We start from the raw sequence: 26,095 nt of genomic DNA, 5'->3' as shown, positions 1-26,095 counted from the left end.
CAACCAAATAATATCTCTATGTAATTCAAACCAACCTAGTTCGAATTACAGTTCTATATAATTCGAACCTACTCAACTCAAATTGTACAAGAACGAAATGCACACTAATTCGAATCTACATTATTCGAACTATAAGCATACATAATTCGAACTAGGTGAGTTCGAATTACATTGTGCAAGTTTCCTCAGGTAATTCGAACCAAGCTGATTCGAATTACCTCCATGCACGCCATGCAATGTAATTCAAACTGAGTTAATTCGAATTACACAAATTGTATTTCGAACTAGGCTAGTTCGAATTAGTGAGGACCAGACCTGTATATATATGGTGTAAATGTGAGTTGCTCTCATTAGAGGGGGTAAGATGGCTAGTGAGAAGAGTTTTGTAGTGTTGATTCACCACAGAGGATCGATTAAGAGGAAAACTCGTTCCAGTGTGAAGTTCACTGATAAGGATCCTCTTTGTATTATTGTGAGGCCTACGACGAGCTATGATGACCTTGTTAGCTCTGTACTGCTGAAACTTGGTCTGGAAGGTGTGAAACGGGTTAAGAAGTTTTTCTATCGCATTCCAATCACGGTGCTCCAGAAAACCGTGAAGTATGATTGTTTCACGATTGGGAGTGATGAGGACTTGCAGGTCATGTTTCATTGTCGCCGGTAGTTTCCAGAAGTGAGGACACCAGAATTGTTGGCAAAGTTGGTTGATGTGGTATCCAGCTCGGGGATTCGAACCGAAATACCACCACTTTAGCCATGGTAGCCGGTTCTAGCTCTAGACCTGCCGTTGCTTCTTCCTCCGTCCCTGCGTACCAACCACCTGTCCAGCCTGTCGCCTCCCCTTCGTTCGCTGTTGATCTCAACGGCAGTGTAGGCGACGAGGTCGGAACAGGAAAATTTCTGCCGACCTCTTTACAGTGTGCTGCACCGCCTGGGGTTGGAGATGGATTGTTGGATGATCCAGAGGACGTGATGTCGAGCCGGATATGATTGCTGATGACAGTGGCGATGATATTGGAGCGAGCGAGCCTGCTGGGGCGGGAGGTGGTTCTAGCTCTGGCACACAGCAGTATCCTCCACATTTTTTCTCTTTGGACTTGGATGCCATGAGGCAGGAGGGGATTCCTGGGCAGCCTGCTGGATTTGGCGCTAGAAATGCGGAAGGGTCTGCAGGTCTGACAGAGTTCCAGGTTGGTCAGCAATTTCAGGATAAAGATGAGGCCCTGTTAAGTGTGAAGACTTACAGCATCCGCCGAAGGGTACAGTACAAGGTAGTAGAGTCTGACTATCGTCGGTATGTGGGCAAGTATTCTGAGTTCGGGAATGGGTGCACATGGTTGATTCGGCTGAGTCTCCGACAGTGCAAGGGCCTTTGGGAGGTCAAACGGTACAATGGACCGCATACGTGTCTCGCCACCTCCATCTCCAGCGACCACAGGAGTTTGGATTATCATGTGATATCGGCATTCATTATGCCAATGGTTAGGGCTGATGCATCTGTCAGCATCAAGGTGCTCCTAAATGCCACGGCCGCACACTTTGGGTTTAGGCCGACGTACAGGAGGGTCTGGTTGGCGAAGCAGAAGGCTGTTGCCCTCATCTACGGTGACTGGGATGAGTCGTACAACGAGCTCCCTAGGTGGGTGTTAGGAGTCCAGTTGACGATGCCTGGTACTGTTGCAGTCCTTAGGACGAGCCCTGTTCGAGTTGGTGGACAGCTGGACGAGTCTCAAGCTTATTTTCACAGACTATCCTGGACGTTTCCACCGTGTATCGAGGCATTCCGTCATTGCAAGCCGCTGGTTAGTATTGACGGCACCCATCTGTATGGCAAGTATGGGGGAACGTTGCTTGTCGCGATTGCACAAGACGGGAACTCCAACATACTCCCTGTTGCATTCACATTAGTCGAGGGTGAGAATGTTGAGTCCTGGTCTTTCTTTCTCTCCCAACTGCGTCAGCATGTGACACCGCAGCCGGGTCTGCTGGTTATATCGGACAGGCATAACGGCATCAATGCCGCGCTTGAGGCTCCCGACGGAGGCTGGTTACCTCCATCTGCATACCGGGCATTCTGCATTCGACATGTAGCGGCAAATTTTGCCCTAACCTTCAAGGGCAAAGACTCAAGGAGTCTACTTGTCAACGCGGCGTACGCTAAGACCGAGGTAGAGTTCGATTACTGGTTTGATATTCTGCGGTCTGAAGACCCGACGATGTGTGACTGGGCGAACCGGATTGAGTATTCCTTGTGGACACAACATTGTGATGAGGGGCGGAGATTCGGGCACATGACGACGAATATCTCTGAGTGTGTGAACTCAATCCTCAAGGGTGTCAGAAACCTCCCTGTGTGCTCGCTAGTGAAGGCAACATACGGAAGGTTGGCCGAACTATTTATTCGAAAAGGGAGAGAGGCTGAGGCCCAGCTGGGAACCGGACAACAATTCAGTCAGCACTTGATGAAGTGTATCGAGGCCAACTTGAAGACGGCGAGGTGCTTCACGGTGACTTTGTACGACAGGGATAACTCGGAGTTCACCGTCGCAGAGACGACTCCGACTGGTTCGTTCTCACTGGGTAGCTATAGAGTCTCGCTTGCATCTCAGACATGTGACTGTGGATACTTCCAGGCACTTCATTTCCCGTGTCCGCACGCACTGGCATGCTGTGCCTACTCACGGCTTACATGGCAGCCTTACGTCCACCAGGTGTATCGTCTTAGTTCGGTGTTCAGTGTGTATCGGATGGGATTCACACCTCCCATTCCGGAGGGTTTCTGGCCACCATATGACGGGCCGACTGTGATCCTGGATCCTAACAAGAGGCTTGCGAGAGAGGGTCGTCCGAGGTCCACTCGGATACGGACCAATATGGACGAGGCAGATCCGAACCGGCCAAAGAGATGTGGCCTCTATCGGCAACCCGGACATCTAAAGGTGCCTGTGTGCCGGAGCTCTGACCACGCCTACGATTCGTATCATCCTCCTGCATGATGGCAGTAATCTCTAGAAAGTGTGACCCACCGAAGTCCGCATAAAGCCCATCACCTGCCATGAAGTCTAAAAACATCGTCCCCGGGCTAACCCATGGCGTACTCTCCTGAAGTGTCTGGTCATTGGCTGGGACACCAACGAAGTAATCTCCAAGCGGCCCCGAACCAAGTCCACTGTCACCATGGTCAGCCCCGTCACCCATATCTGACCCGTACCACTCGCCTCCATGCCCGCCAACATGGGGACTAACACCACCAACTACAACATGCCCTGCAGCAACCCCCCCCCCCCACGGGCCCGTGCTGATCGTCGTCATCGTTGTTACCATGATCACCGTGCTCGTCCGCCGTATCACATCCTCTCCGTCTCCCTCCGTGCCCTCGTCATCTTCCTCCACGTCGACCGTCCCCGTCAGCTTCGTCCATAGCCTGGTCCAGCCACCTCCACTCACGCTGGCTTCGTCGTGTCCCCACACGAGCTCTCCTCTCAACCCGACACCTATCCGGCACGTCGTCAACACGATCCATGTCAGGAACTCACCCAGCACCCTTCTGTGATGCCTCCACAGGAATAGGAACGGCTCTCGGATCCCCCAAATACATCTCTGGTGACAAGAACCTCTTTCCGTGCTGACTCCACCACTTCAGGAAGTCATGTGAGGGTCCCGGGTCTGCAACAACATCGAACCAGAGAACGTGGTCCGCACGGCTCTCCTAATGAAGATGCCAGAACTGCAAAGCGGACGGGAACCAACGATCACCGCCTCTCTCGTCCTTCGACATCAGAAAGTCGATGTTTAGGGCGGGCTGCGGACGGGCCTGGACTCCGCCGACCTGCGGTAGAATCCTATCTATCTGATGCCACTCTATAACGGCAAAGTATATCAGTGACGTCACAGAACGCCACATCGCCGTATGCCGAGGCTCCAACGCCTCCGGATGCACAACCTGCAGTACCTCGGGGGAACTATACAGCATCCAGATAAACTGTACAAAGATTCCAACATTGTCAGGCCAATTCATGCTCCAAATTCATAAAGTTTAGTTAATTAAATAAACTTAGCTGGTAGTATACTCACATCCCTGGCCTGTAACATGTCTATCCTCAGTCTCCACGTCTGCACTTTAGGTCCTTTCTCGCTACCGGAAGGGTTGTAATCTGACCACCTGCATCTCACATGGGTGTTATGGCTAATTAAAAGTGTGACAGAATTGTAATACATTACAAGCGTACATGAACATTAACTATTTTAACTTGAAATAGAAAAGTCTGAGTAGGGTACCTCGAGGCCAATGGCCAGCTGCATGTATCATACCCAGCAGGCCTAAACCTAGGAAAGCGCCAAAAGATCCAGGACTGAAGTAGCTGAAGTGGGCCCGCTAACTTCACCACATGTCTGTTCGCCACTCGGCACATGCACCGGTACAACCATGTCAGTACTGCAGACCCCCAACTGTAGGTACCCATCTCCTCAAGCCTAGCTACGTAGGGAAGCCATCTGATGTGAATGCGGTTGCCGGACTTGTCGGCAAACAGCTGAGTGCCCAACAACATCATGATATCGGCACGAGTAAAGCGCTGCACAGTCTCCTCATCGGCTCCCTCGGGGCACTCTCCAAAAGTCTCCTCGAACCAGGTGCGGTTTACTGTGAACTTCTGAACCTAGCTCAGAGGAGGAATCACTCCAAGCAACTCCTGGAACCACACCCAAGCTGGACGGCCACCCTGGATGTATATCTGAAAATCTGTAAGGCAACCGCTGACATAACACCCGTCCACTGGCAACCCCAACTAGTACGCCACGTCTTGAAGTGTGATCGTGCACTCTCCGAACGACATATGGAAGGTATGCGTCTCCGAACGCCACCGCTCAACGAAGGCACTGACAAGAGGCTCATCTAACCGGAACCATCTATCGTTCAGCCTCGCAAGATGGTATAATCCGGCCATCTGCAAGTACGGAACATACCGCTCATCGAGTCGCATGCCCTGCTGCCGCCGCATGCTCCTGATGCATCGCTGTGGCTGCGCATTACATGGACAGCATTATTAGAACCACTTAGAAAACCAGTGAAAAAAATAACTAACACCAGAAACCACTTATGGAAACCACTAACAGAATCTACATGCAAAACCAATATAACAAACCAGTAGCAAAATCACATGCTTAAATCGCTAACATAAACCACATACAAATCCACTTATGAAAAACACATGCAAAACCACTATCATAAACCGCTTACAAAATCACATAGTAAACCACTTCTAATACCACCAAAATAAACCGCCAAAATAAATCATCAACAAAACTGCATACAAAAGTACTAACAAAAACTACTACTAAAAACTCCTAACTCAAACCGCCAACAAACCACATGCTTAAATCGCTAACATAAACCGCATACAAATCCACTTACAAAAACCACATACAAAACCACTATCATAAACCGCACACAAAATCACATAATAAACCACTTCCAATACCACCAAAATAAACCGCCAACATAAACCATCAACAAAATTGTATACAAAACCACTAACAAAAACCACTAATAAAAACTACTAACATAAACCACCAACTAAACCGCATGCAAAACCTCTAAAATAAACCACTTGCAATACCACTAGGATAAACCGCTAACATAAACCGCCACTAAAATCGCATGCAAAACCACTAACTCAGATAAACCGCTAGCACAAAGTTTTCTATCTACTAACCTCGTCGTTGATGACCTCGACTATATGAGCAACTCCGTCCAACCGATATAGCCTTTCTGGATCGTCCCCCATCGGCTGAGTATTCTGTTCGAGTCTTTGTCGGATCGAATCTTGGTCGTTTTCTCTGGGATTCGGTGGGATATGAGAATGGAAAAGTGATTCGAATGAGGCTGATTCGAACTCCTTATATAGCCGAAACCTATATAATTCGAACTAGTCCCATTCGAATTACTATTTGAGGCAAATTATGCTCATTGGTAGTTCGAACCATGTAGATTCGAATTAGGTTAATGACGTGTTCCTTTATAATTTGAGTTATGTTGATTCGAATTATATGTTAATGTAGTTCAAATCCAGCTAGTTCGAATTACATAGTAATGTGCTTTGGCTAATTCGTGAAGCTATTTTCAGTTTGGCTGATTCATGTAATTTGTTTCCTCCCTTAGCTTAATTGTGGTTTTTGCCCTAGATTTTATAACTCGATTGCCCATTTTTCATGATAATTTACCAACCCATGTACTGCATTCTAGAATGTGGGGAAAGATTTTTTATCCAAAATAAATTTAGAAATCCATAACCATAAGAAATGTTGGATTGATAAGTTCTTTCAATCCTTAAAAGTGACATTGTTTGAAATTTTTTCCTGCACTGCACTACCAAAGAGAACCATGAGTTCAACATTTTCTATAGTTAAGAACATGTAGCTTAATTTATTTTAGAAAGAGACCTCTTAGTCCAGATATAATGAAATATTTATCCTTTATTAAAAAACAAAAAACTTTGTTAATAAAATATTATAAGTAAAAAATTTGAATAGAAAATGTAAATTAATTGAAAATGTTTTAAGTATCTTATACATTAAATATGCTAGAAGAATTTTTATTTTATTTTTTAACTATTAGTTTTCTTATAACATTCATTAAATAAACCTTTTGTTTTTTAAACCCGAGACCTCTAGGCAAGGATGAGGAGACTATGCTATTTGAGTTATAGCTCGTTAGTACATTATAAAAAATTTTAATTGCTACAAAAAAATTAATTTAACATTATATATATTTCATTATTAATGATAAAATATTACAACTAAATTGGAATTATTTACATTAATAACATAAATATTTTACATTTATAATTTAAATCAACAAAAGAATTATTTTTAATCTGCATATATATAATTTCTATTTAAGGATAGTTTTGTAAGATGCAAAAAGTGCACCTTATTTTTATTTTGCAAGAGAGAAATGTGTATGTTTTGTAAATTGTGGAAAAGTGATGTTTTTTAGACATTTCATAAAAAAGGAAGTGTCATTTTCTCTTAAAAATACAAAGTACATATACTTTTAATTTGTTGAAATAAATATCTTTTTGTATTTTCAATAATCAGAATTATGTACCAAAAGATAATAATAATAATAATAATAATAATAATAATAATAATAATAATAATACAGATTAGTTTATTGATTTTTTTTGTTAAGGTTGACGTTGACTTTGACTTTGAGTTTTGAGTTACTTCTGATCAAACAAGAAGCAGCTGGATCTGCATATGAAGGAAATGAAATATCTTAGTTGAGAAAAGCTCTGCTGCTAATTGCTTCTAATCATTTGGTTTCTGACTAAATTCTACTTCTAAGGTAAGAATTCAGCTCTATCTCTCTTTCTCTCTTCTTTAATTAGTGAGGTCCAAAATCAGAAGGAGCTGTAATAATATCTGAGAATCAATAAACCACATTTTGGTCCTCATGGCTCTCTATTTTATCCTATTCATTTGTTCTAACTTGTTACTAATTACTTAAGAATAATCATCATTAATGGATTAAAGTATAGTTGTAAATCCATCAAATACTAAGAAACTTGTTTGTGAGAAATTTGTGTGTGCTTCTTTCTGAGACCATTTTGACTATTAATTCTTACTTACATACTACTTCTCTTGTAAACTAATATTGTTATTTACTGGTAACTGTAGGCTCTTATTTAAACCAAAGAAAATATGGCTGCTGCTATTGTGGGAGGGTCATTACTCTCTGCTTCTGTTCAGGTGGTGTTGGATAAGATCATTTCCAATGAGTTCTTGGACTTCTTTAGGAGAAGGAAGCTTAATGTTTCACTTGTTGGAAAGATGAAGATGACATTGCTGAGTGTTCAAGCTGTTCTAAATGATGCTGAGGAGAAGCAGATCACAAATCCTGCTGTCAAGGAATGGCTGAATGAGCTCACACAAGCTGTCTTTGATGCTGAAGATTTGTTGGATGAAATCAACACTGAGGCTCTTGGATGCAAAGTGAAAGCCAGGTATCAAAGTCCATCGTGCAGTGCCAAGGTGCGAAATGTCTTTTCCTCTCGTTTCGGACGATCATATGGTGTGATCAATTCTAAAATGCAGACATTATTTGAAAGACTAGAGCACTTTGCACAGCAAATACACATCCTTCAACTGAAAGAAGGTGTTTCCAACAGTGTTTGGCAAGGGATGCCCACAAGTTCTGTGGTCGACGAATCTGTCATTTATGGAAGAGATGATGAGAGAAAGAAACTTAGAGAGTATTTGCTGTCAGAAGATGTTGGTGCTAGTGGCAATAAAATAGGAGTGATTTCAATTGTCGGCATGGGAGGGATTGGAAAAACAACCATTGCTAAACTCCTATACAATGATGATGAAGTTAAAGACAAGTTTGATTTAAAAGCATGGGCATGTGTTTCAAAGGATTTTGATGTTTTCAGGGTCACTAAGACTGTGCTTGAATCGGTTACCTCAAAAACAACAAATACTGATAACTTGAATACTCTGCAAGTGGAATTGCAGCAAAGGTTGTGGCGGAAAAGATTTTTGCTAGTGTTGGATGACATTCGCGGCACAAGCTATGTTGATTGGGCCAATCTAAAGGATATTTTTAATGCTGGAGAAATGGGAAGTACAATCATTGTCACAACACGAGATGAAAACGTTGCAAAAGCTATGCAAACCTTTCCTATCTTCCATTTGACATCTCTTGATAGTGAAGATTGCTGGTCTTTACTTGCTGAACACGCATTTGGAGCAAATAATTCCAGTGAACGGTCCAACCTAGAAGGAATTGGAAGAGAAATTGTGAAAAAATGTGATGGTTTGCCTTTAGCTGCAGTTGCATTGGGGGGTCTTCTTCGCACCAAATTGTCGAAAAATGATTGGAATAAGGTACTTAGAAGTAACATTTGGGATCTGCCAAATTTGAATGTGCAACCTGCTCTGCTACTAAGCTATCATTTCCTTCCGGCTACTTTGAAACGTTGCTTTGCTTACTGTTCAATTTTTCCAAAGAACTCAGCCTTAGAAAAAGAGATGGTAGTTCGGCTATGGATCGCAGAAGGCTTAGTACATGTGTCAAAAAGTAAGAAAATCCTGGAAGAAGTTGGTGACGAATACTTTGATGAACTAGTATCAAGGTCACTAATTCGTCGACGGTCCATGGATGGGAAAAGCTTCGAAATGCATGACCTCATCAATGATTTAGCTGCAATGGTTTCATCTGCTTATTGTATCAGGTATGAGGATCAAAAGGCACTTGAAAATCCGAAAAAAGTTCGACATTTGTCATACAACAGAAGTTGGTATGACTATTTCAATAAATTTAATTCCTTTTATGGTTTAGAAGGCCTGCGCACCTTCCTTCCCTTACCATTGAATGGATGGTCATTTGACTATTACCTATCAAACAAGGTAATATATGACTTGTTGCCCAAGTTAAAACAGTTGCGGGTATTATCTTTGTCACACTACAAGAATATCTCTGAGTTACCAGACTCCATTGGAGGTTTAAAACATTTGCGGCATCTAGATCTCTCTGGCACTAACATTAAAAGGTTGCCTTCTGTGATTTGCAAGCTCTACAATCTACAGACCTTGCTGTTGTCTGATTGTAAGTTTCTCACTGAATTACCTGAGGAGATAGGAATGTTGGTGAATCTTCGCCACCTCGACATTAGTGGAACTCAATTGCAGGAGATACCGGCACAAATAGCAAGACTAGAAAATCTCCAAACTTTATCTGGGTTTGTTGTTAGCAGACAGCAAAATGGATTGAAGGTGGGAGAATTGCAAAAATTTCCCAATTTGCAGGGGAAGCTCTGCATTTCAAAGCTACAAAACATTGTCGACCCTTGTGATGCTTCACAAGCCAATATGAAGAAGAAAGAACAAATTGAAGATCTATCATTAGAATGGGATAGCTGCACTGCTCAAGAGTCCCAACATCTTGTATTGGAGCACCTGCAGCCTTCAACAAACTTGAAGAAACTAACCATCAAATTCTATGGTGGAACCTGGTTTCCCAACTGGTTAGGTAATTCCTCATTTGCAAACATGGTGTATTTGTGCATCCGAAGTTGTCACTATTGTTCATTACTACCACCTGTTGGACAGCTTCATAATCTTAAAGAACTCATCATATTTGATATTATCTCAGTGAAGACTATTGGTCCTGAATTTTATGGATGCTGTTCTCCTTCATTTCAACCATTTCCCTCCTTGGAGACACTGAGTTTTGGAGAGATGCCGGCGTGGGAGGAATGGAACTTCATGGGTGGTATAGCTACACACTTCCCTCGTCTTTCTCATCTGTCTCTAAGCGATTGTCCGAAACTCAAAGGAAATTTACCCAGCAACCTTCCTTCCTTGACTAAACTTCATTTGTCCAGTTGTTCTCTACTTGAGTCACAATTTTCTGTTGAACTGGATAACAGAAACATTATCAATGCATCAAATCTATTCAGTGAATTAATGCTTGGTCTTAATTCTCTTGAACAATTACATATCGAAGGCATTCCTTCTCGGACCGCCTTCCCTAGAGATGGTCTGCCGGAAACGTTAAGAGTTCTGTTCCTCAAAAATTGTGAGAACTTTGAATTTCCAAATCATGAATCCCTGCGTAGTTACACGGCACTTGAATCTTTGACAATATGGAATAGTTGTTGCTCACTGACATCATTTCCCTTAGGCTCTCTCCCTGTGCTCAAGTGGCTCTACTTTATAGAATGTAAGAATCTGAAATCATTTTCAATTTCAGAAGAAGAAGATGCACTCCAGTGTCTCACATTTCTTCAAGGTTTCTACATTCTAGAATGTCCTGAACTTGAATCATTTCCTCATCTTGGATTGCCGACTCCTAAGCTCAGACGTTTTTGGGTGTCATATTGCAACAAGCTTAATTCACTACCAGAACCGGTTAATGCTCTTGTTGGCCTTCAAGAATTGACAGTTCTTAACCTCCCAAGTATGCAATTTTTTGCAAATGAAGGTCTTCCTATCAGTTTGCGAACACTTCGAATCGGCAATCTTGGAGGGATTTTCTCAAATGCAGATATCATTAAATGGGGCCTTGACCATCTTACTTGCCTTTCAGAGTTAGAAATTGAAGGTGGTTATCTGGTTAACATGATAATGAAGATGGAAGTGCCACTATTACCCTCTACTCTTATCTCCCTACACATCTATCATCTTGATGGTATAAGACATTTGGATGGGAAATGGCTTCAGAATCTGACTTCTCTTGAATGTCTTAAGATCTCATCTTGTGATAGCTTGGAGTCATTGCCACAAGAAGGATTGCCTTCATCTCTTTCGGTATTGACTATAGGGAGTTGTCCATTGTTAGAAGCGAGTTGTCGGAGTAATGGGGGGAAAGAGTGGCCTAAAGTTGCTCACATTCCTTGCATTATTATGGATAAGAAGGTCATCATTTGAGTGTCTAGGTGAGCCATTGAAATATTATGAATGTGTAGAGTCGTATCCTTATAACACCATTGACTCTTGAATTTTACTTGTTTCATAGGTTGTAGCAAACTATTTGTGAACCATGCTTGTGGAGTTGGGGGAAACTTGCTGTAACTTGATGCAGAGGATAATATTCTCCATCGGATTTTGGTGTGTGCATACCATTTTTGTTTTGGAAATATGCAAACATTTTTTCACTTGATGTGGTAGTATGTTATAAATTTATGACAAAATACATGACTTGTAAGAGTTGTTTTAATTAAGTTAATTAATCGACTGATCTTTATTATTAGCATCAAAGCAAATAACAATAGAATCTTTGTATGTATTTGATGGAATAATTTTCTTTCATTTTTCGTTTTTTAATTCACTTTCCTTCATTGCGTAGGTTTTAGCAGAAAATGCTTGATTGCCACTACTTGAGGGGAAAAAAATTAATAACTTGTTAACTTAATTGGCAGTGTTACTTGATAAAGAGAAGCTCACAGCATATGGTGCAACCTCATGCAGCCAAATTCAGCTCATGCATGCATGGTTGGCGTGACTAAATTAAGTAGATGATAGTTGTAGAGTTAGTTATTGTTACTTGCCACGTAGGATCAGTTAGTTAGAGGCTAAGTTAGTTCACTTAGTTGTAGTTTGCTGCTATATAAGCCACGTGTATCAGCTAGTTCTTATTAAAACCACAGTAACTTTATGTTTAAAACATAAAGAAATAAGAGAAATTGTATTGGATTACTTGGTGTATTTACAAACTTTTAAACGCTTGACTGTACTTGAAACACAAGATCATTTTTATTCGACAAATTGATAGGTGGTATTTAAGAACAAAATAAATACTATTCAATAAAATTAGAGAAATTATACTAGCTTTTAGGAGATTTTAGCAAAGAAAGAAAAAGAAAATGTAATATATTGAATCTTATGTTTTTGAAAAATCATAACGAACTTTTATTGAGTCTTGGCCATTTTTTTATTTTTTAGGCTGAACAACTTTTTTTTTTTTTTCTATATTGTTATCTTTCTTTATGGAATATCTTTCTTTTGGAAGACTTGCATCCTAAAAAGTACAAAACATCAAGCAAATTAAAATAATAAACATGAACAAATGACACCAAGAAATAATACTTATTCTTATGTAGGTTTATCAGTTTTTTTTTCTTTATTCTTCTTTCTAGTTTTTTTTTATTTCTTCTAGATTTTTTCTCTTCCGACTATACATAAAAAAAATTAACTAAAAATAGAATATATTTTTAAATAAATAAATAATTTTTGAAACTTATTTATTGTCAGAATCAGTCTCTAATTCTAAAGATGAATCCAGTATAGCATATTTTTTATTTTTGGTTTTTATCCTGAAAAGGCACAAAAACATCAGGCATAAATACAATAAATTTTTTAGAAAAGGACAAATTAGCCCATGACTTTTTACTCCGCAGACATTTTAGTCTTTCACCATTGAAAAATACTTTTAAGTCCCTGACGTCTTTAAAAATTGGACGGATCAGTCCCTCCGTCCATAAGGCACCGTCAGACCCAACAGAAAAAGCTGACGTGTCTCCCCCTCTTCTTACCTGGCATCACAGCTTCCCACGTGGCACGTTAATTGGATGGAGCTTTTGAAAAATGGACACATAAGTCCCTGTCGATCAAAACGACGTCGAATTCTAATTACATTATGGGGCTATGCCGTTAAACAGGTGTGGTTTGTGCTAGTTATGAAGTACCAAATGTTGATATTTTTTTTTGAATGAATCAGGTTAACCAGTATTTCAACTCTCACCTTAGAGAAATTATCTTATGCAATAGTGTATTGGAGAACATGAACATTTTGACTTTGAACGTGTTTGAAACATGCAACTAATTTAATTTTAACTAATTAAGATGTTAACTTTCTAAGTAGGAAGATAGGTAGTTAGATCCTACTAGGTTGTGTAAGTGAAGAAGTAAAGAAGCAAGCTTCAAGTTGATAATCTTGAAGTAGGCTTTTGCAACAATGCAGTGAGAAAAATCTCAACATTCTTCATGCCACTAGCATCCGTCTTATTCCCAGTGGACCACTTCACCTTCTTATAACCTAATTTCCCAATCAATGGCGCATACAGCTTTTCAAGATCCACCCCTTTGCTGAATAATCTGTCAATCCACAAGTACCCTCCACTTCTCAAAACCCTATCCACATCAAATAGCAAGAACTCCATCATCGTTACCGGAATCCACCAGTTCACGACACACCGTGTAGCGACCCTCAGTTTTAAAAATATAAATATAAATAAGTTATAATTTATTTTATAAAATTAAAGTTCCTTATTTTTAGAAAATTATTTTTATTATCAATAATTGAACGAATTTTATAATAATTTAAATTTAATCAAATCCATATTATTATTATTATTATTATTATTATTATTATTATTATTATTATTATTATTATTATTATTATTATAAACATTGTATATAATTGCCGTAAGTATTAAATTGCATTATAAGTTTATATATATATATATATATATATATATATTTTGCATTACTATTATTATTACTATTATTACGTTTATTATTATTATTACATGATCATCAATTACTATCTCTAGTATTATTATTACTATTATTAATTAAGAAGCATGGAAATCAAAGGCGGTTTTGATTTTAAATTAAGTTACATATATATTAGTAATATCATTATGCATTAGGTTATATATATATATATATATATATATATATATATATATGATTAGCATATGCGAGAGAAAAGGAAAAAGAAAACGGGAGAGAGAAGAACGTTACCGCGAAAGACCGTAAACCCATCAAACTTCCGACTTCAATTTCTTGCAATCCGTAACTCCAATAAAAAATCTAATCCGGTAAAAGTATTCGTATCCTCATCTTTTATACGTTGGTACCATTTTTGACCAGTAGAAGTTGACGATAACGTAGCTCATCTACCCCTTGAGTTTGACCAACTGGAGTTTTAGGAGGCATAGACGATTCTAGACATTTTCTTCTTCGATAGCTCAGTCAAAAAGTTTCTCCGGTGCTTCGAATATTTTGATTCTGTACGAAGGTATGGTTTTAGTTTCTCGTAGTTAATGTTTAATGTCACGTGAAAACTTAGGCTAGAAGACCTTAAGATAGGAATGAATTGAATGTATAATTGATGGATTGTGCATATGGGATAAAATGTGTGGTTTAGCTGTTGTTAATAATTTGCTGTTGAAGTTGGTCGGTTTGGAAAAGATTTAATATTGGTATTTGTTTGATTTTGAAATAATTTGTTACTGGAAATGATTTGAAGGACTGAGAGGTGTTTGATTTGATAGTTGGGACCCTTGAAGGGTGGCAGAAATTCGAGCTTTAGAGGAGATACTGCCAAAACTTCTATAAGAATTGGAGTTTTGATTTGAGGTGTTATTTTAAAAAGGAAAGAGATTATTATGTGACTTGTGTATTTGAGACTATTTGTTGACCCTCTGTCGCAAGATGTGACCGGGCACTTTAACTCCCCGGATTTCTCCATGGGCATGTATATATATATATATATATATATGAATATTGAATATTATATTTGAGTTTGGAGTTCGACTCCATGGAATACTATATTATTGAGCTTGGAGTGTGACTCCATGGAATATTATATTTGAGCTTGGAGTTTGACTCCATGGAATACTATTGAGCTTGGGGATGCGCACATAGAGGGACTGTCCAGTGGTTAACTACCAGGACATGTCGGGTTGGCTGTATTACCGACAGATGAGACTCATCAGCCATAGGACAGACATACATCATATGCATTTGTTTGTTTGCTTGAATGTGCATTGTTTTGGTTTGCTTAAGTTTAATTCTGCTTATCCGCTACTTGTTCTACTTGCTGTAAATGCTTTTCTATCTGTGTTTTCCTTGCTTGAACTGTATGTGTATGTTTTCTGAGAAATTCCTCTTGACGAAGGTGTGAGGGGAGAGGGTTGTTCCACCAGTGATTCGGAGGTTTGGAGGCGACAGAAAGTGAAGTATTAAGTTAGATTTAGAACTAGAATACCTTAGATAACTTACCTAACTTTTAGTTTAGTTTATTTTATTTAAGAATGATTTTGAGTGTCAGAGTTCTAGGAATGCCTCTGGCTTTCCCGAGACCTTTTATATTAACTATGCGGACACCTTTACCATACTGAGAACCTCCGGTTCTCATTCCATACTATGTTGTTGTTTTTCAGATGCAGGTCAAAAGGTACCTCATTAGGCGTCTGGACACCTGAAGCGAAGTGGTTACTGTGTTATTTTGTTGTGCAGTGATGTATATACACGTACTTAGCTTTCTCTCCACATAACTTATTCTTTTTTATCCTCTTAGAGGTTTATGGAGAGGTAGAATTTTGTTTATGTACATCTTGGGTTTTGGATATGTATATATATATATATATGTAAATATTCTCCGGCCAGCCTTGACTTCGCAGACTGAGTTAGGAGCTTGTTATTTTGTACCTATGGCTTTCGATTCCTACTTTTATTGTCTTACATTTTATAGTTATAGTTTGCCTCACACGCAAGTTGTTTCGTTTCCGGAGCGTGGCGCTTTTCATTTTGCGATTTTGTTTTACCCATTTTTCAAGGCTCCTAGTCTATTATATTCTTTCTACTATTATAAGTATGTATTTTAATTTTTAGAAGTCGTAATACCTCGCCACCTCTATTTTACGACTTAAGTGTAAAGTTTTGGGTGGTAGGGTGTTACATTATGGTATCAGAACAGTTCATTCCTGTAGAACCTGAGGGATGGACTGATTATGCTTCTGGGCATACTCTGGGTGTGTGTATGTGCTATTAGGATATCTGATTGATATATGTGGCATAAATGTTCATAAGCATGCATCTGAAACTTGAAGCATTAAACTTGCGATATTAAGACTCATCAACTTAATATCATTTGTTTGGTGTGAACAGGGACCAAATGTCGTCTCGTGAATCCGAACGAGGTATTCAGAGAGGAAATCCCGTGGTTGAACCAATGCAAGGACGTCGAGGTGGAAACCCTATTGCTACTACAAGTAACATAAGTCGATACTATAGGTCTATGACCCTTATTGACTTCCTCAAGAGTGGTCCACCTCGGTTTAACGGGAACGCCAATGCCCTGGAGGCTGATCAGTGGTTCCGAGAAGTGGAGAGATTTTTGTACACTCAGCACGTTCTTGAAGTACAGTCAGTGGAGATAGTGACTCATATGTTGGAGGGAGATACTCAGAATTGGTGGCAAGAGTTGTGTCATACCTTGCAGGTGGAGTTAACGGATGTCCCTTGGAATAGATTCAAGACAGAGTTTTACGATAAATATTTCTTGCATGCGTTTCGCACTGCAAAGGAATTGGATTTAATGCAGATGAAGTAAAAGGATATGTCCGTTGTTGATTATACCCGTAAATTCGATAATCTATGCCGTTTCTCAAAAACTTGTCAAGAAAATCCAGCCGATTATGAGGAATGAAAGTGTGCTCAATATGAGAAAGGACTAAGGAGGGATATCTTTAATTACGTGTATCCACAAAAGCTAACAAATTTCACTGAGTTGATTAAGAAGAGCCAGCTCGCAGAGGATTGCTCCATGAAGTGGATACTGCTACAGGAAGGCTTTGGTGAGACTACTCCAGAGGAGCCGCACAGATACGGACTAGGAATTTAGGCCGATAGAAATATCTCTTTGATAACCAGCTAGGTGTCAAGAGAAAAATTAAGTTGTGATAGATTTAGTGTCAGAGGCTGAACCAGTTTCGATTGTATTACGAAAGGTGACACCATTATAATCGGCAGAACTTAGGAGCTAGATGAAGCGAGTATTAGGGACAGTAAACCCGTCGTTCTAATACCAGCCTGCCTTATAACCTTTCTGCATCGAGTCTATCTTGTATCTTCCGCTTTGCGTAGACTTTTAAGCCATATCCTGGATTTGCAAACTAAGCGTGTCAAATCTTTCTGTTTTTCTTTGATATGTTTAAGAAGGGAAATTACGTTAGTATGAATCTTTTCTATTTTATATCAATTTTCGAGGGCGAAAATTTTTATAAGGTGGGTAGAATATAGCGATCCTCAGCTTTAAAAATATAAATATAAATAAGTTATAATTTATTTTATAAAATTAGAATTCCTTATTTTTAAAAAATTATTTTTATTATCAGTAATTGAACTAATTTTATAATAATTTAAATTTAATCAAATCCATAATAATAATAATAATAATAATAATAATAATAATAATAATAATAATAATATATTATTATTATTATTATTATTATTATTATTATTATTATTATTATTATTATAAACATTGTATATAATTGCCGTTAGTATTAAATTGCATTATAAGTTTATATATATTATATTCATTGCATTACTATTATTATTACTATTATTACGTTTATTATTATTATTACATGATCATCAATTACTATCTCTAGTATTATTATTACTATTACTAATTAAGAAGCATGGAAATCAAAGGCAATTTTGATTTTACATTAAGTTACATATATATTAGTAATATCATTATGCATTAGGTTATATATATATAAAGTGTATTTATATAATAAAGGAAGCCAAAGCAGTTGGCTAATTATATATATATATATATATATATATATATATATATGATAATGAGTTCGAACCTGAGATCATGGGTTTTTCAGTCCCATCCCAAGTCAAATCAAAAGGCACGGACGGAGCGAGACCTATTCAGATGAGGTCTCGCAGGATCTCATCGCTCAAGTCCTCCCACAGCCCTGTGTAAGCTGCGAGCAGAGCAAGCGGTTCATACTATTACTTACTTGGAAGCCCGGTGTAACAAAGACAAATCAAGAGGATAATCATTAAATGACTCTCCGACTAGAGAATCAATGCAAAGAGGATCGAAGCCGATTTCCCCAGTTGACTTAGATGACATCAAGTCCGCCTATATATATATATATGATTAGCATATGCGAGAGAAAAGGAAAAAGAAAATGGGAGAGAGAAGAACGTAATCGCGAAAGACTGTAAACCCATCAAACTTTCGACTTCGATTTCTTGCAATCCGTAACTCCAATCAAAAATCTAATCCAGTAAAAGTATTCGTATCCTCCTCTTTTATACATTGGCACCACTTTTGACCGGTAGAAGTTGACGGTGACGTAGCTCCTCTACCCCTTGAGTTTGACCAACTGGAGTTTTAGGAGGCATAGACGATTCTAGACATTTTCTTCTTCGATAGCTCAGTCAAAAAGTTTTTCCGGAGCTTCGAATATTTTGATTCCGTACGAAGGTATGATTTTGGTTTCTCGTAGTTAATGTTTAATGTCACGTGAAAACTTAGGTTAGAAGACCTTAAGATAGGAATGAATTGAATGTATAATTGATGGATTGTGCATATGGGATAAAATGTATGGTTTAGCTGTTGTTAATAATTTGCTGTTGAAGTTGGTTGGTTTGGAAAAGATTTAATATTGGTATTTGTTTGATTTTGAAATAATTTGTTACTGGAAATGATTTGAAGGACTGAGAGGTGTTTGATTTGATAGTTGGGACCCTTGAAGGGTGGCAGAAATTCGAGCTTTAGAGGAGATACTGCCAAAACTTCTATAAGAATTGGAGTTTTGATTTGAGGTGTTATTTTAAAAAGGAAAGAGATTATTATGTGACTTGTGTATTTGAGACTATTTGTTGACCCTCTGTCGCAAGATGTGACCAGGCACTTTAACTCCCCGGATTTTTCCATGGGCATGCATATATATATGAATATTGAATATTATATTTGAGCTTGGAGTTCGACTCCATGGAATACTATATTATTGAGCTTGGAGTTTAACTCTATGGAATACTATATTATTGAGCTTGGAGTGTGACTCCATGGAATATTATATTTGAGCTTGGAGTTTGACTCCATAGAATATTATTGAGCTTGGGGATGCGCGCACATAGAGGGACTGTCCAATGGTTAACTACCAGGACATGTCGGGTTGGCTGTATAACCGACAGATGAGACTCATCAGCCATAGGATAGGCATACATCATATACATTTGTTTGTTTGCTTGAGTGTGCATTGTAGCAACCCTCAATTTTAAAAATATAAATATAAATAAGTTATAATTTATTTTATAAAATTAGAGTTCCTTATTTTTAAAAAATTATTTTTATTATCAGTAATTGAACTCATTTTATAATAATTTAAATTTAATCAAATCCATATTATTATTATTATTATTATTATTATTATTATTATTATTATAAATATTGTATATAATTACCGTAAGTATTAAATTGCATTATAAATTTATATATATTATATTAATTGTATTACTATTATTATTACGTTTATTATTATTATTACGTGACCATCGTTACTATTCCTAATATTATTATTACTATTATTAACTATAAAGCATAGAAAATAAGAGGTGACTTATACTTTGCATTAGGTTACATATATACTATTATTATCATTATGCATTAGGTTATATATATATATATATATATATATATATATATATATATATATATATATATATATATATATATATATATATATTATCATTATCGTTATGTATACATCTATATATAATATTAAGTTTTGTAATATAATATTATGCTATTATAATTCATTCTTAGCTTTCTTCTAGTATAAGTATAATCTATTACTATAATTTCCTTTCATAAAGTGTATATATAATATAAAGAAAGCTAAGGCGGCATATTAATCATATATATATATATATATATATGCGAGAGGAAAAGAAAAGAAAGAAAATGGAGAGAGAAGACCGAGAGAGAATGTAAATCCTTCTGAACCTCCGGTTTCGATTTCTTGAAATCCGTAACTCTAATAAAAAATCTAATTCGGTAAGAGTATTCGTAACATCCTCCTTTACACGTTGGTACTATTTTTGAATAGTAGAAGTTGACAATGACATGCCTCCTCTTTCCTTTGGGTTTAGCCAACGGGAATTTTAGGAGGCACAGACGATTCTGGACATTTTCTTTTTCGATAGCTCACTCAAAAAGCTTCTCCTGAGCTTTGAATATTTTGATTTCGTACAAAGGTATGGTTTTGGTTTCTCGTAGTTAATGTTTAATGTCACGTGAAAAATTTAGGCTAGAAGACCTTAAAATATGAATGAATTGAATGTATAATTGATGGATTGTGCATATTGGATAAAATGTGTGGTTTAGCTGTTGATAATAATTTACTGTTGAAGTTGGTCGGTTTGGAAAAGATTTAATATTGGTATTTGTTTGATCTTGAAATAATTTGTTATCGGAAATGATTTGAAGGACTGAGAGGTGTTTGATTTGATAGTTGGGACCCTTGAAGGGTGGCAGAAATTCGAGTTTTAGAGGAGTTACTGCCAAAACTTCTATGAGAATTGGAGTTTTGATTTGAGATGGTATTTTAAAAAAGAAAGAGATTATTATGTGGCTTGTGTATTTGAGACTATTTGTTGATCCTCTGTCGCAAGATGTGACCGGGCACTTTAACTCCCCGGATTCTCCCATGGGCATGCATATATATGAATATTAAATATTATATTTGAGCTTGGAGTTCGACTCCATGGAATACTATATTGTTGAGCTTGGAGTTTAACTCCATGGAATACTATATTATTGAGCTTGGAGTTTGACTCCATGGAATATTATTGAGCTTGGGGATACGTGCATAGAGGGACTGTCCAATGGTTAACTACCAGGACATGTCGGGTTGGCTGTATAACCGACAGATGAGACTCATCAGCCATAGGACAGGCATACATCATATGCATTTGTTTGTTTGCTTGAGTGTGCATTGTTTTGGTTTGCTTAACTGTTTAATTCTGCTTATCCGCTACTTGTTCTACTTGCTGTAAATGCTTCTCTATCTGTGTTTTTCTTGCTTGAACTGTATGTGTATGTTTTCTGAGAAATCCCTCTTGAGGAAGGTGTGAGGGGAGAGGGTTGTTCCACCAGTGATTCGGAGGATTGGAGGCGACAGAAAGTGAAGTATTAAGTTAAAGTTAGCTTCGGAACTAGGATACCTTAGATAACTTACCTAACTTTTGGTTTAGTTTATTTTCTTTCAGAATGATTTTGAGTGTCGGAGTTCTAGGAATGCCTCTGGCTTTCCCGAGACCTTTTACATTAACTATGCAGGCACCTTTACCATATTGAGAACCTCCGGTTCTCATCCCATACTATGTTGTTGTTTTTCAGATGCAGGTCGAGAGACACCTCATTGAGCGTCTGGGTATCCTCCTTACAAGCGAAGAACTACCTTTTTTGACTGTCATATTTTGATTTTGGGCTATGTATACATGTTTATAGAATCTCCACATGTACATTTTGTGTTTTGTCCCTCCTAGAGGTCGACTTGGAGATACAGGGGTTTACTTTGTGGTTTGACTTTTATTTTGGGTTGTATATATATAATCATATACTCTGGCCGGCCTTAGCTTCGCAAGTCGAGTCTAGAGCTTGCTATCTAAGTTTTGGAACTCTGATATATATATATGTTTTCAGCTTCCTTTTGATTTTTCTTGTACGTTTTACAAATATCCATGCGAGTGTGATACGATTTCCTGTTTATCGTTTTTGATTAGCTTATCCTTCAAGGCTCCTAGATATGATTTCATCCAACTATATCTATGTACATATCCTTTTCTTTTAGAGGTCGTAATACCTTGCCACCTCTGCTTTACGACTTAAGCATAAGGCTCTGTTTGGTAGGGTGTTACATACATTGTTTTAGTTTGCTTAACTGTTTAATTCTGCTTATCCGCTACTTGTTCTACTTGCTGTAAATACTTTTCTATCTGTGTTTCCTTTGCTTGAACTGTATGTGTATGTTTTCTGAGAAATCCCTCTTGACGAAGGTGTGAGGGGAGAAGGTTGTTCCACCAGTGATTCGGAGGATTGGAGGCGACAGAAAGTGAAGTATTAAGTTAAAGTTAGATTCAGAACTAGAATACCTTAGATAACTTACCTAACTTTTGGTTTAGTTTATTTTATTTAAGAATGATTTTGAGTGTCGGAGTTCTAGGAATGCCTCTGACTTTCCCGAGACCTTTTATATTAACTATGTGGGCACCTTTACCATACTGAGAACCTCCGGTTCTCATTCCATACTATGTTGTTGTTTTTCAGATGCAGGTCGAAAGGTATCTTATTAGGCGTCTGGACACCTGAAGCGAAGTGGTTACTGTGTTATTTGTTGTGCAGTGATGTATATACACGTACTTAGCTTTCTCTCCACATAACTTATTCTTTTTGATCCTCTTAGAGGTTTATGAAGAGGCAGAATTTTGTTTATGTACATCTTGGGTTTTGGATATGTATATGTGTGTGTGTGTGTGTGTGTGTGTGTGTGTGTGTGTGTGTGTATTCTCCGGCCAGCCTTGACTTCGCAGACTGAGTTAGGAGCTTGTTATTTTGTACCTATGGCTTTCGATTCCTACTTTTATTGTCTTACGTTTTATAGTTATAGTTTGCCTCACACGCAAGTTGTTCCGTTTCTGGAGCGTGGCACTTTTCATTTTGCGATTTTGTTTTACCCATTTTTCAAGGCTCCTAGTCTATTATATTCTTTCTACTATTATAAGTATGTATTTTAATTGTTAGAAGTCGTAATACCTCGCCACCTCTATTTTACGACTTAAGCATAAAGTTTTGGGTGGTAGGGTGTTACACACCCACACCGCACAAGGTCCACCACTCCATCGAACACCGACAGCTGCTGCTGCAGTGGCATGTGAAGTGGCATAAGCCCCCTCAGCGCCTCCGCCTCGCTGTATGGCGCACCCACGCTCATAGTCGTTGTCACAACTGTCATGTTGCGGAGCTTCATCGTGGCGGTGAATGACCCGGTGCCGCCACCGACGTCGAGGCCCAGTCGGATGACTGACTTTGTGGACTTGGCAATCTGGAAGAGCTGCGAGATCAGGAGATGGAGGTCGGTCTTGTAGGTTGTGAACTTGGACGAATCGGAGGAAGAGTTGAAGCCTAGTTTAGGGTTTTGGAGGTGGAAGCAATTGAAGGATTTGCAAGGGTAATGGTCCCAAATTACAGAGGAATCGGGGAGTGAAGAAGGGAAAGGGTCTTGAGGGAGAGGGGATGAGGGTTTGATGATGCCTCAAAATGACGTCGTTTTGAGCGATAGGGACTTATGTCCATTTTTCAAAAGCTCCATCCCACTGACGTGTCACGTGGGAAGCCGTGATGCCAGGTAAGCAGAGGGGAAGCCACGTCAGCCTTTTCCGTTGGGTCTGACGGTGACTTATGGACGGAGGGACTGATCCGTCCAACTTTTAAAGACGTCAGGGACTTAAAAGTATTTTCCAATGGTCAGGGACTAAAATGTCCGTGTGATAAAAAGTCAGGGACTAATTTATCCTTTTCTCTAAATTTTTAATGACACCAAAAAATAACACTTACTCTTCTACAGACTTATTATGTTTTTTCTTCATTCTTCTTTTTTATTGTTTTCTTTTCTTTAGTTTCTCCTGTATTTCTTCTCTTCTAACAATACACAAAAAAAAAATTTGTTAAAAAAATATATTTTTAAATAGAGAGTTTTTCAATCTTACTCATAGTTAAAAATAATCTCTCTTTCTGAAGATGAATTCAATATAACAGTTTTTTCTTTTTTTTTTCTTGTTTTTTTTTGTCCTAGCTCTAATCTTTTTATCATGTCCTAAAACAGAAAGTTATTTAATTAGCATATTCAATTCGTTTAAAGAAATGACACTAAAACTTTAAAGAAATTATTTCTTTTACAAATATTTTATCATTTCATTCTTTGTCTCGCGTTCAATCCTCTTAATTAGTCTCTTCCTTGTTCGATGCACCATCCATGGTGGTCTAAGTGTTATATCCGTTGATGTATCAATAAATTTGGATTTATAAAACTATATAATCATTAGTGTAAAAAGACACCCATCAATTACATATCTGTTCTAATTCTTTTAACTTTTGATTCTTTTGACGAGAAAGTTGAGTGCATGAGTAATCCAATTCCATTCTCGCATGGTGTCAACATGAAGAATTGTTGCTGGCATATAAACCAGCAAAACTTTGCTTATTGTTGTTGGCAAAAAAAAAAAGCAATTCTAGATTAATAGAATGAATATTCTCGTGAATTTTAATTAATTTTCACCTCCATCCACACTCATTTTCAGCAAAGACTTTGTCAAAAATGACAAAATAAAAACTTTTGAAGTTTTCAACAATTTGCTTTTGCTCCTCGTTGATGTCTTTATTAATTTTTTTTCGAAAAACAATCTCCTACAATAATACTGAAATAAGTTAATAACATCAAAGTAACAAAAATAATGTTAGAATATAATTAGGATCAATTAGAATTATTTAGTATATCTGAATATTTATTATAGAATATTACGCATTGATTATTACGATTCTCTTAGTACCTATAAATATCCTTCTATATTGTATCATTCCAGACAACTTGATTACACTCAATAATACACAAATCCTTCCTCCAGTTTAGTCTCTTGTTTCTAGCATGGTAGTTTTTGCATTTTTTTTATGCCATTCATCTTTCCATTTTGTCACTTCTTTGATACTTTTTCATCTCACCGACTAGCCTATTTTCTCTGTCTTCTATTTTTTTTCGAGTCGAATGATCAAACACCATTGTCATCCGCTGCTTACCTATTCTCATGAAGAAATCATATAGTGTTCGCTCTCTTTCGGCAGTTCCGTCTGTGTTCTCTCGTGGCAGTTCCGTCTGTGTTCTCCCGTGGCAGTTCCGTTTGCGTTCTGCCGTGGCAGTTCTGTCTGCGTTCTTCCGTGGCAGTTCCGTCTGTGTTCTCCCGTGGCAGTTCCGTCTGCGTTCTCCCATGGCAGTTCTGTCTGGGTTTTTTTCTGGCAGTTCCATCTGCACTTCCTTCAGATAGCGGCAGTTCCGTCTGCGCTTCATTCAGACAAGTGGCAGTCTGGGTTTTTTTCTGGTAGTTCCATCTGCACTTCCTTCAGATAGCGGCAGTTCCGTCTGCGCTTCATTCAGACAAGCGGCAGTTCTGTCTGCGTCTGCACTTCCTTCAGATAGCGGCAGTTCCGTTTGCACTTCATTCAGACAAGCGGCAGTTCCGTCTGCGCTTCCTTCAGACTAGCGGCAGTTCCCTTTGCGCTTCCTTCAGACAAGCGGCAGTTCCATCTGCGCTTCCTTCCGGCAATCCCGTCTGCACCCGTTTTATCAGTTTATGCAGTTTTTTTTTCTTTATTTCCTTGTTTTAAATAAGTTTCAAACTCAAGTTGTCACTTGAGTTTGATGGGAGATGTTAGAATATAATTGGGATCAATTAGAATTATTTAGTATATCTGAATATTTATTATAGAATATTACGCATTGATTATTACGATTCTCTTAGCACCTATAAATATCCTTCTATATTGTATCATTCCAGACAACTTGAGCAGACAACTTGATTACACTCAATAATACACAAATCCTTCCTCCAGTTTAATCTCTTGTTTCTAACAAATAACATCAAAATTTAATTGATAGAATAGTTTACAAAAAAAATTTTACCAATTACATTTAAACCAAGGGAATCTCTTATCTTGGCAGGAGTGATCTCAATTTTCTCATACTGTGTCTAGGAAACTTTTATATAAATCAAAGAA

General features: G+C 38.1%; 1 protein-coding gene and 3 pseudogenes across 6 annotated transcripts; 3 read left to right on the top strand and 1 right to left on the bottom strand.

Annotated features, from left to right (window-relative positions):
• The first annotated feature begins 986 nt into the window (after window positions 1–986).
• LOC107621430 (uncharacterized) lies at window positions 987–2,996 on the top strand. The gene is made up of 2 exons (XM_016323452.2): window positions 987–1,190; window positions 1,836–2,996. Exons 1-2 carry the CDS (start codon window positions 987–989, stop codon window positions 2,994–2,996), a joined length of 1,365 nt encoding a protein of 454 aa, XP_016178938.2.
• A 4,231-nt stretch (window positions 2,997–7,227) lies between these two features.
• LOC107624321 (putative disease resistance RPP13-like protein 1 pseudogene) lies at window positions 7,228–12,247 on the top strand (annotated as a pseudogene). Of its 5 annotated transcripts, none has more exons than XR_002355825.2 (4): window positions 7,228–7,348; window positions 7,681–11,441; window positions 11,522–11,613; window positions 11,852–12,247. The product of XR_002355825.2 is annotated as a putative disease resistance RPP13-like protein 1 pseudogene, transcript variant X3 (transcript). The 5 variants fall into 5 exon arrangements; XR_015880947.1 differs by having other exon boundaries at window positions 11,925–12,223; XR_002355824.2 differs by having other exon boundaries at window positions 7,681–11,613; window positions 11,852–12,224.
• Window positions 12,248–13,424: 1,177 nt separating this feature from the next.
• On the bottom strand, window positions 13,425–24,469 carry LOC107621431 (putative methyltransferase At1g29790 pseudogene; annotated as a pseudogene).
• On the top strand, window positions 16,409–17,137 carry LOC148581912 (uncharacterized; annotated as a pseudogene).
• Window positions 24,470–26,095: the final 1,626 nt, after the last annotated feature.

The sequence above is a fragment of the Arachis ipaensis genome, chromosome B10 (assembly GCF_059453495.1).
Source record: "Arachis ipaensis isolate K30076 ecotype BB chromosome B10, ASM5945349v1, whole genome shotgun sequence".
NCBI lineage: Eukaryota > Viridiplantae > Streptophyta > Magnoliopsida > Fabales > Fabaceae > Arachis > Arachis ipaensis.
This window is presented reverse-complemented; position numbering and strand designations above follow the sequence as displayed.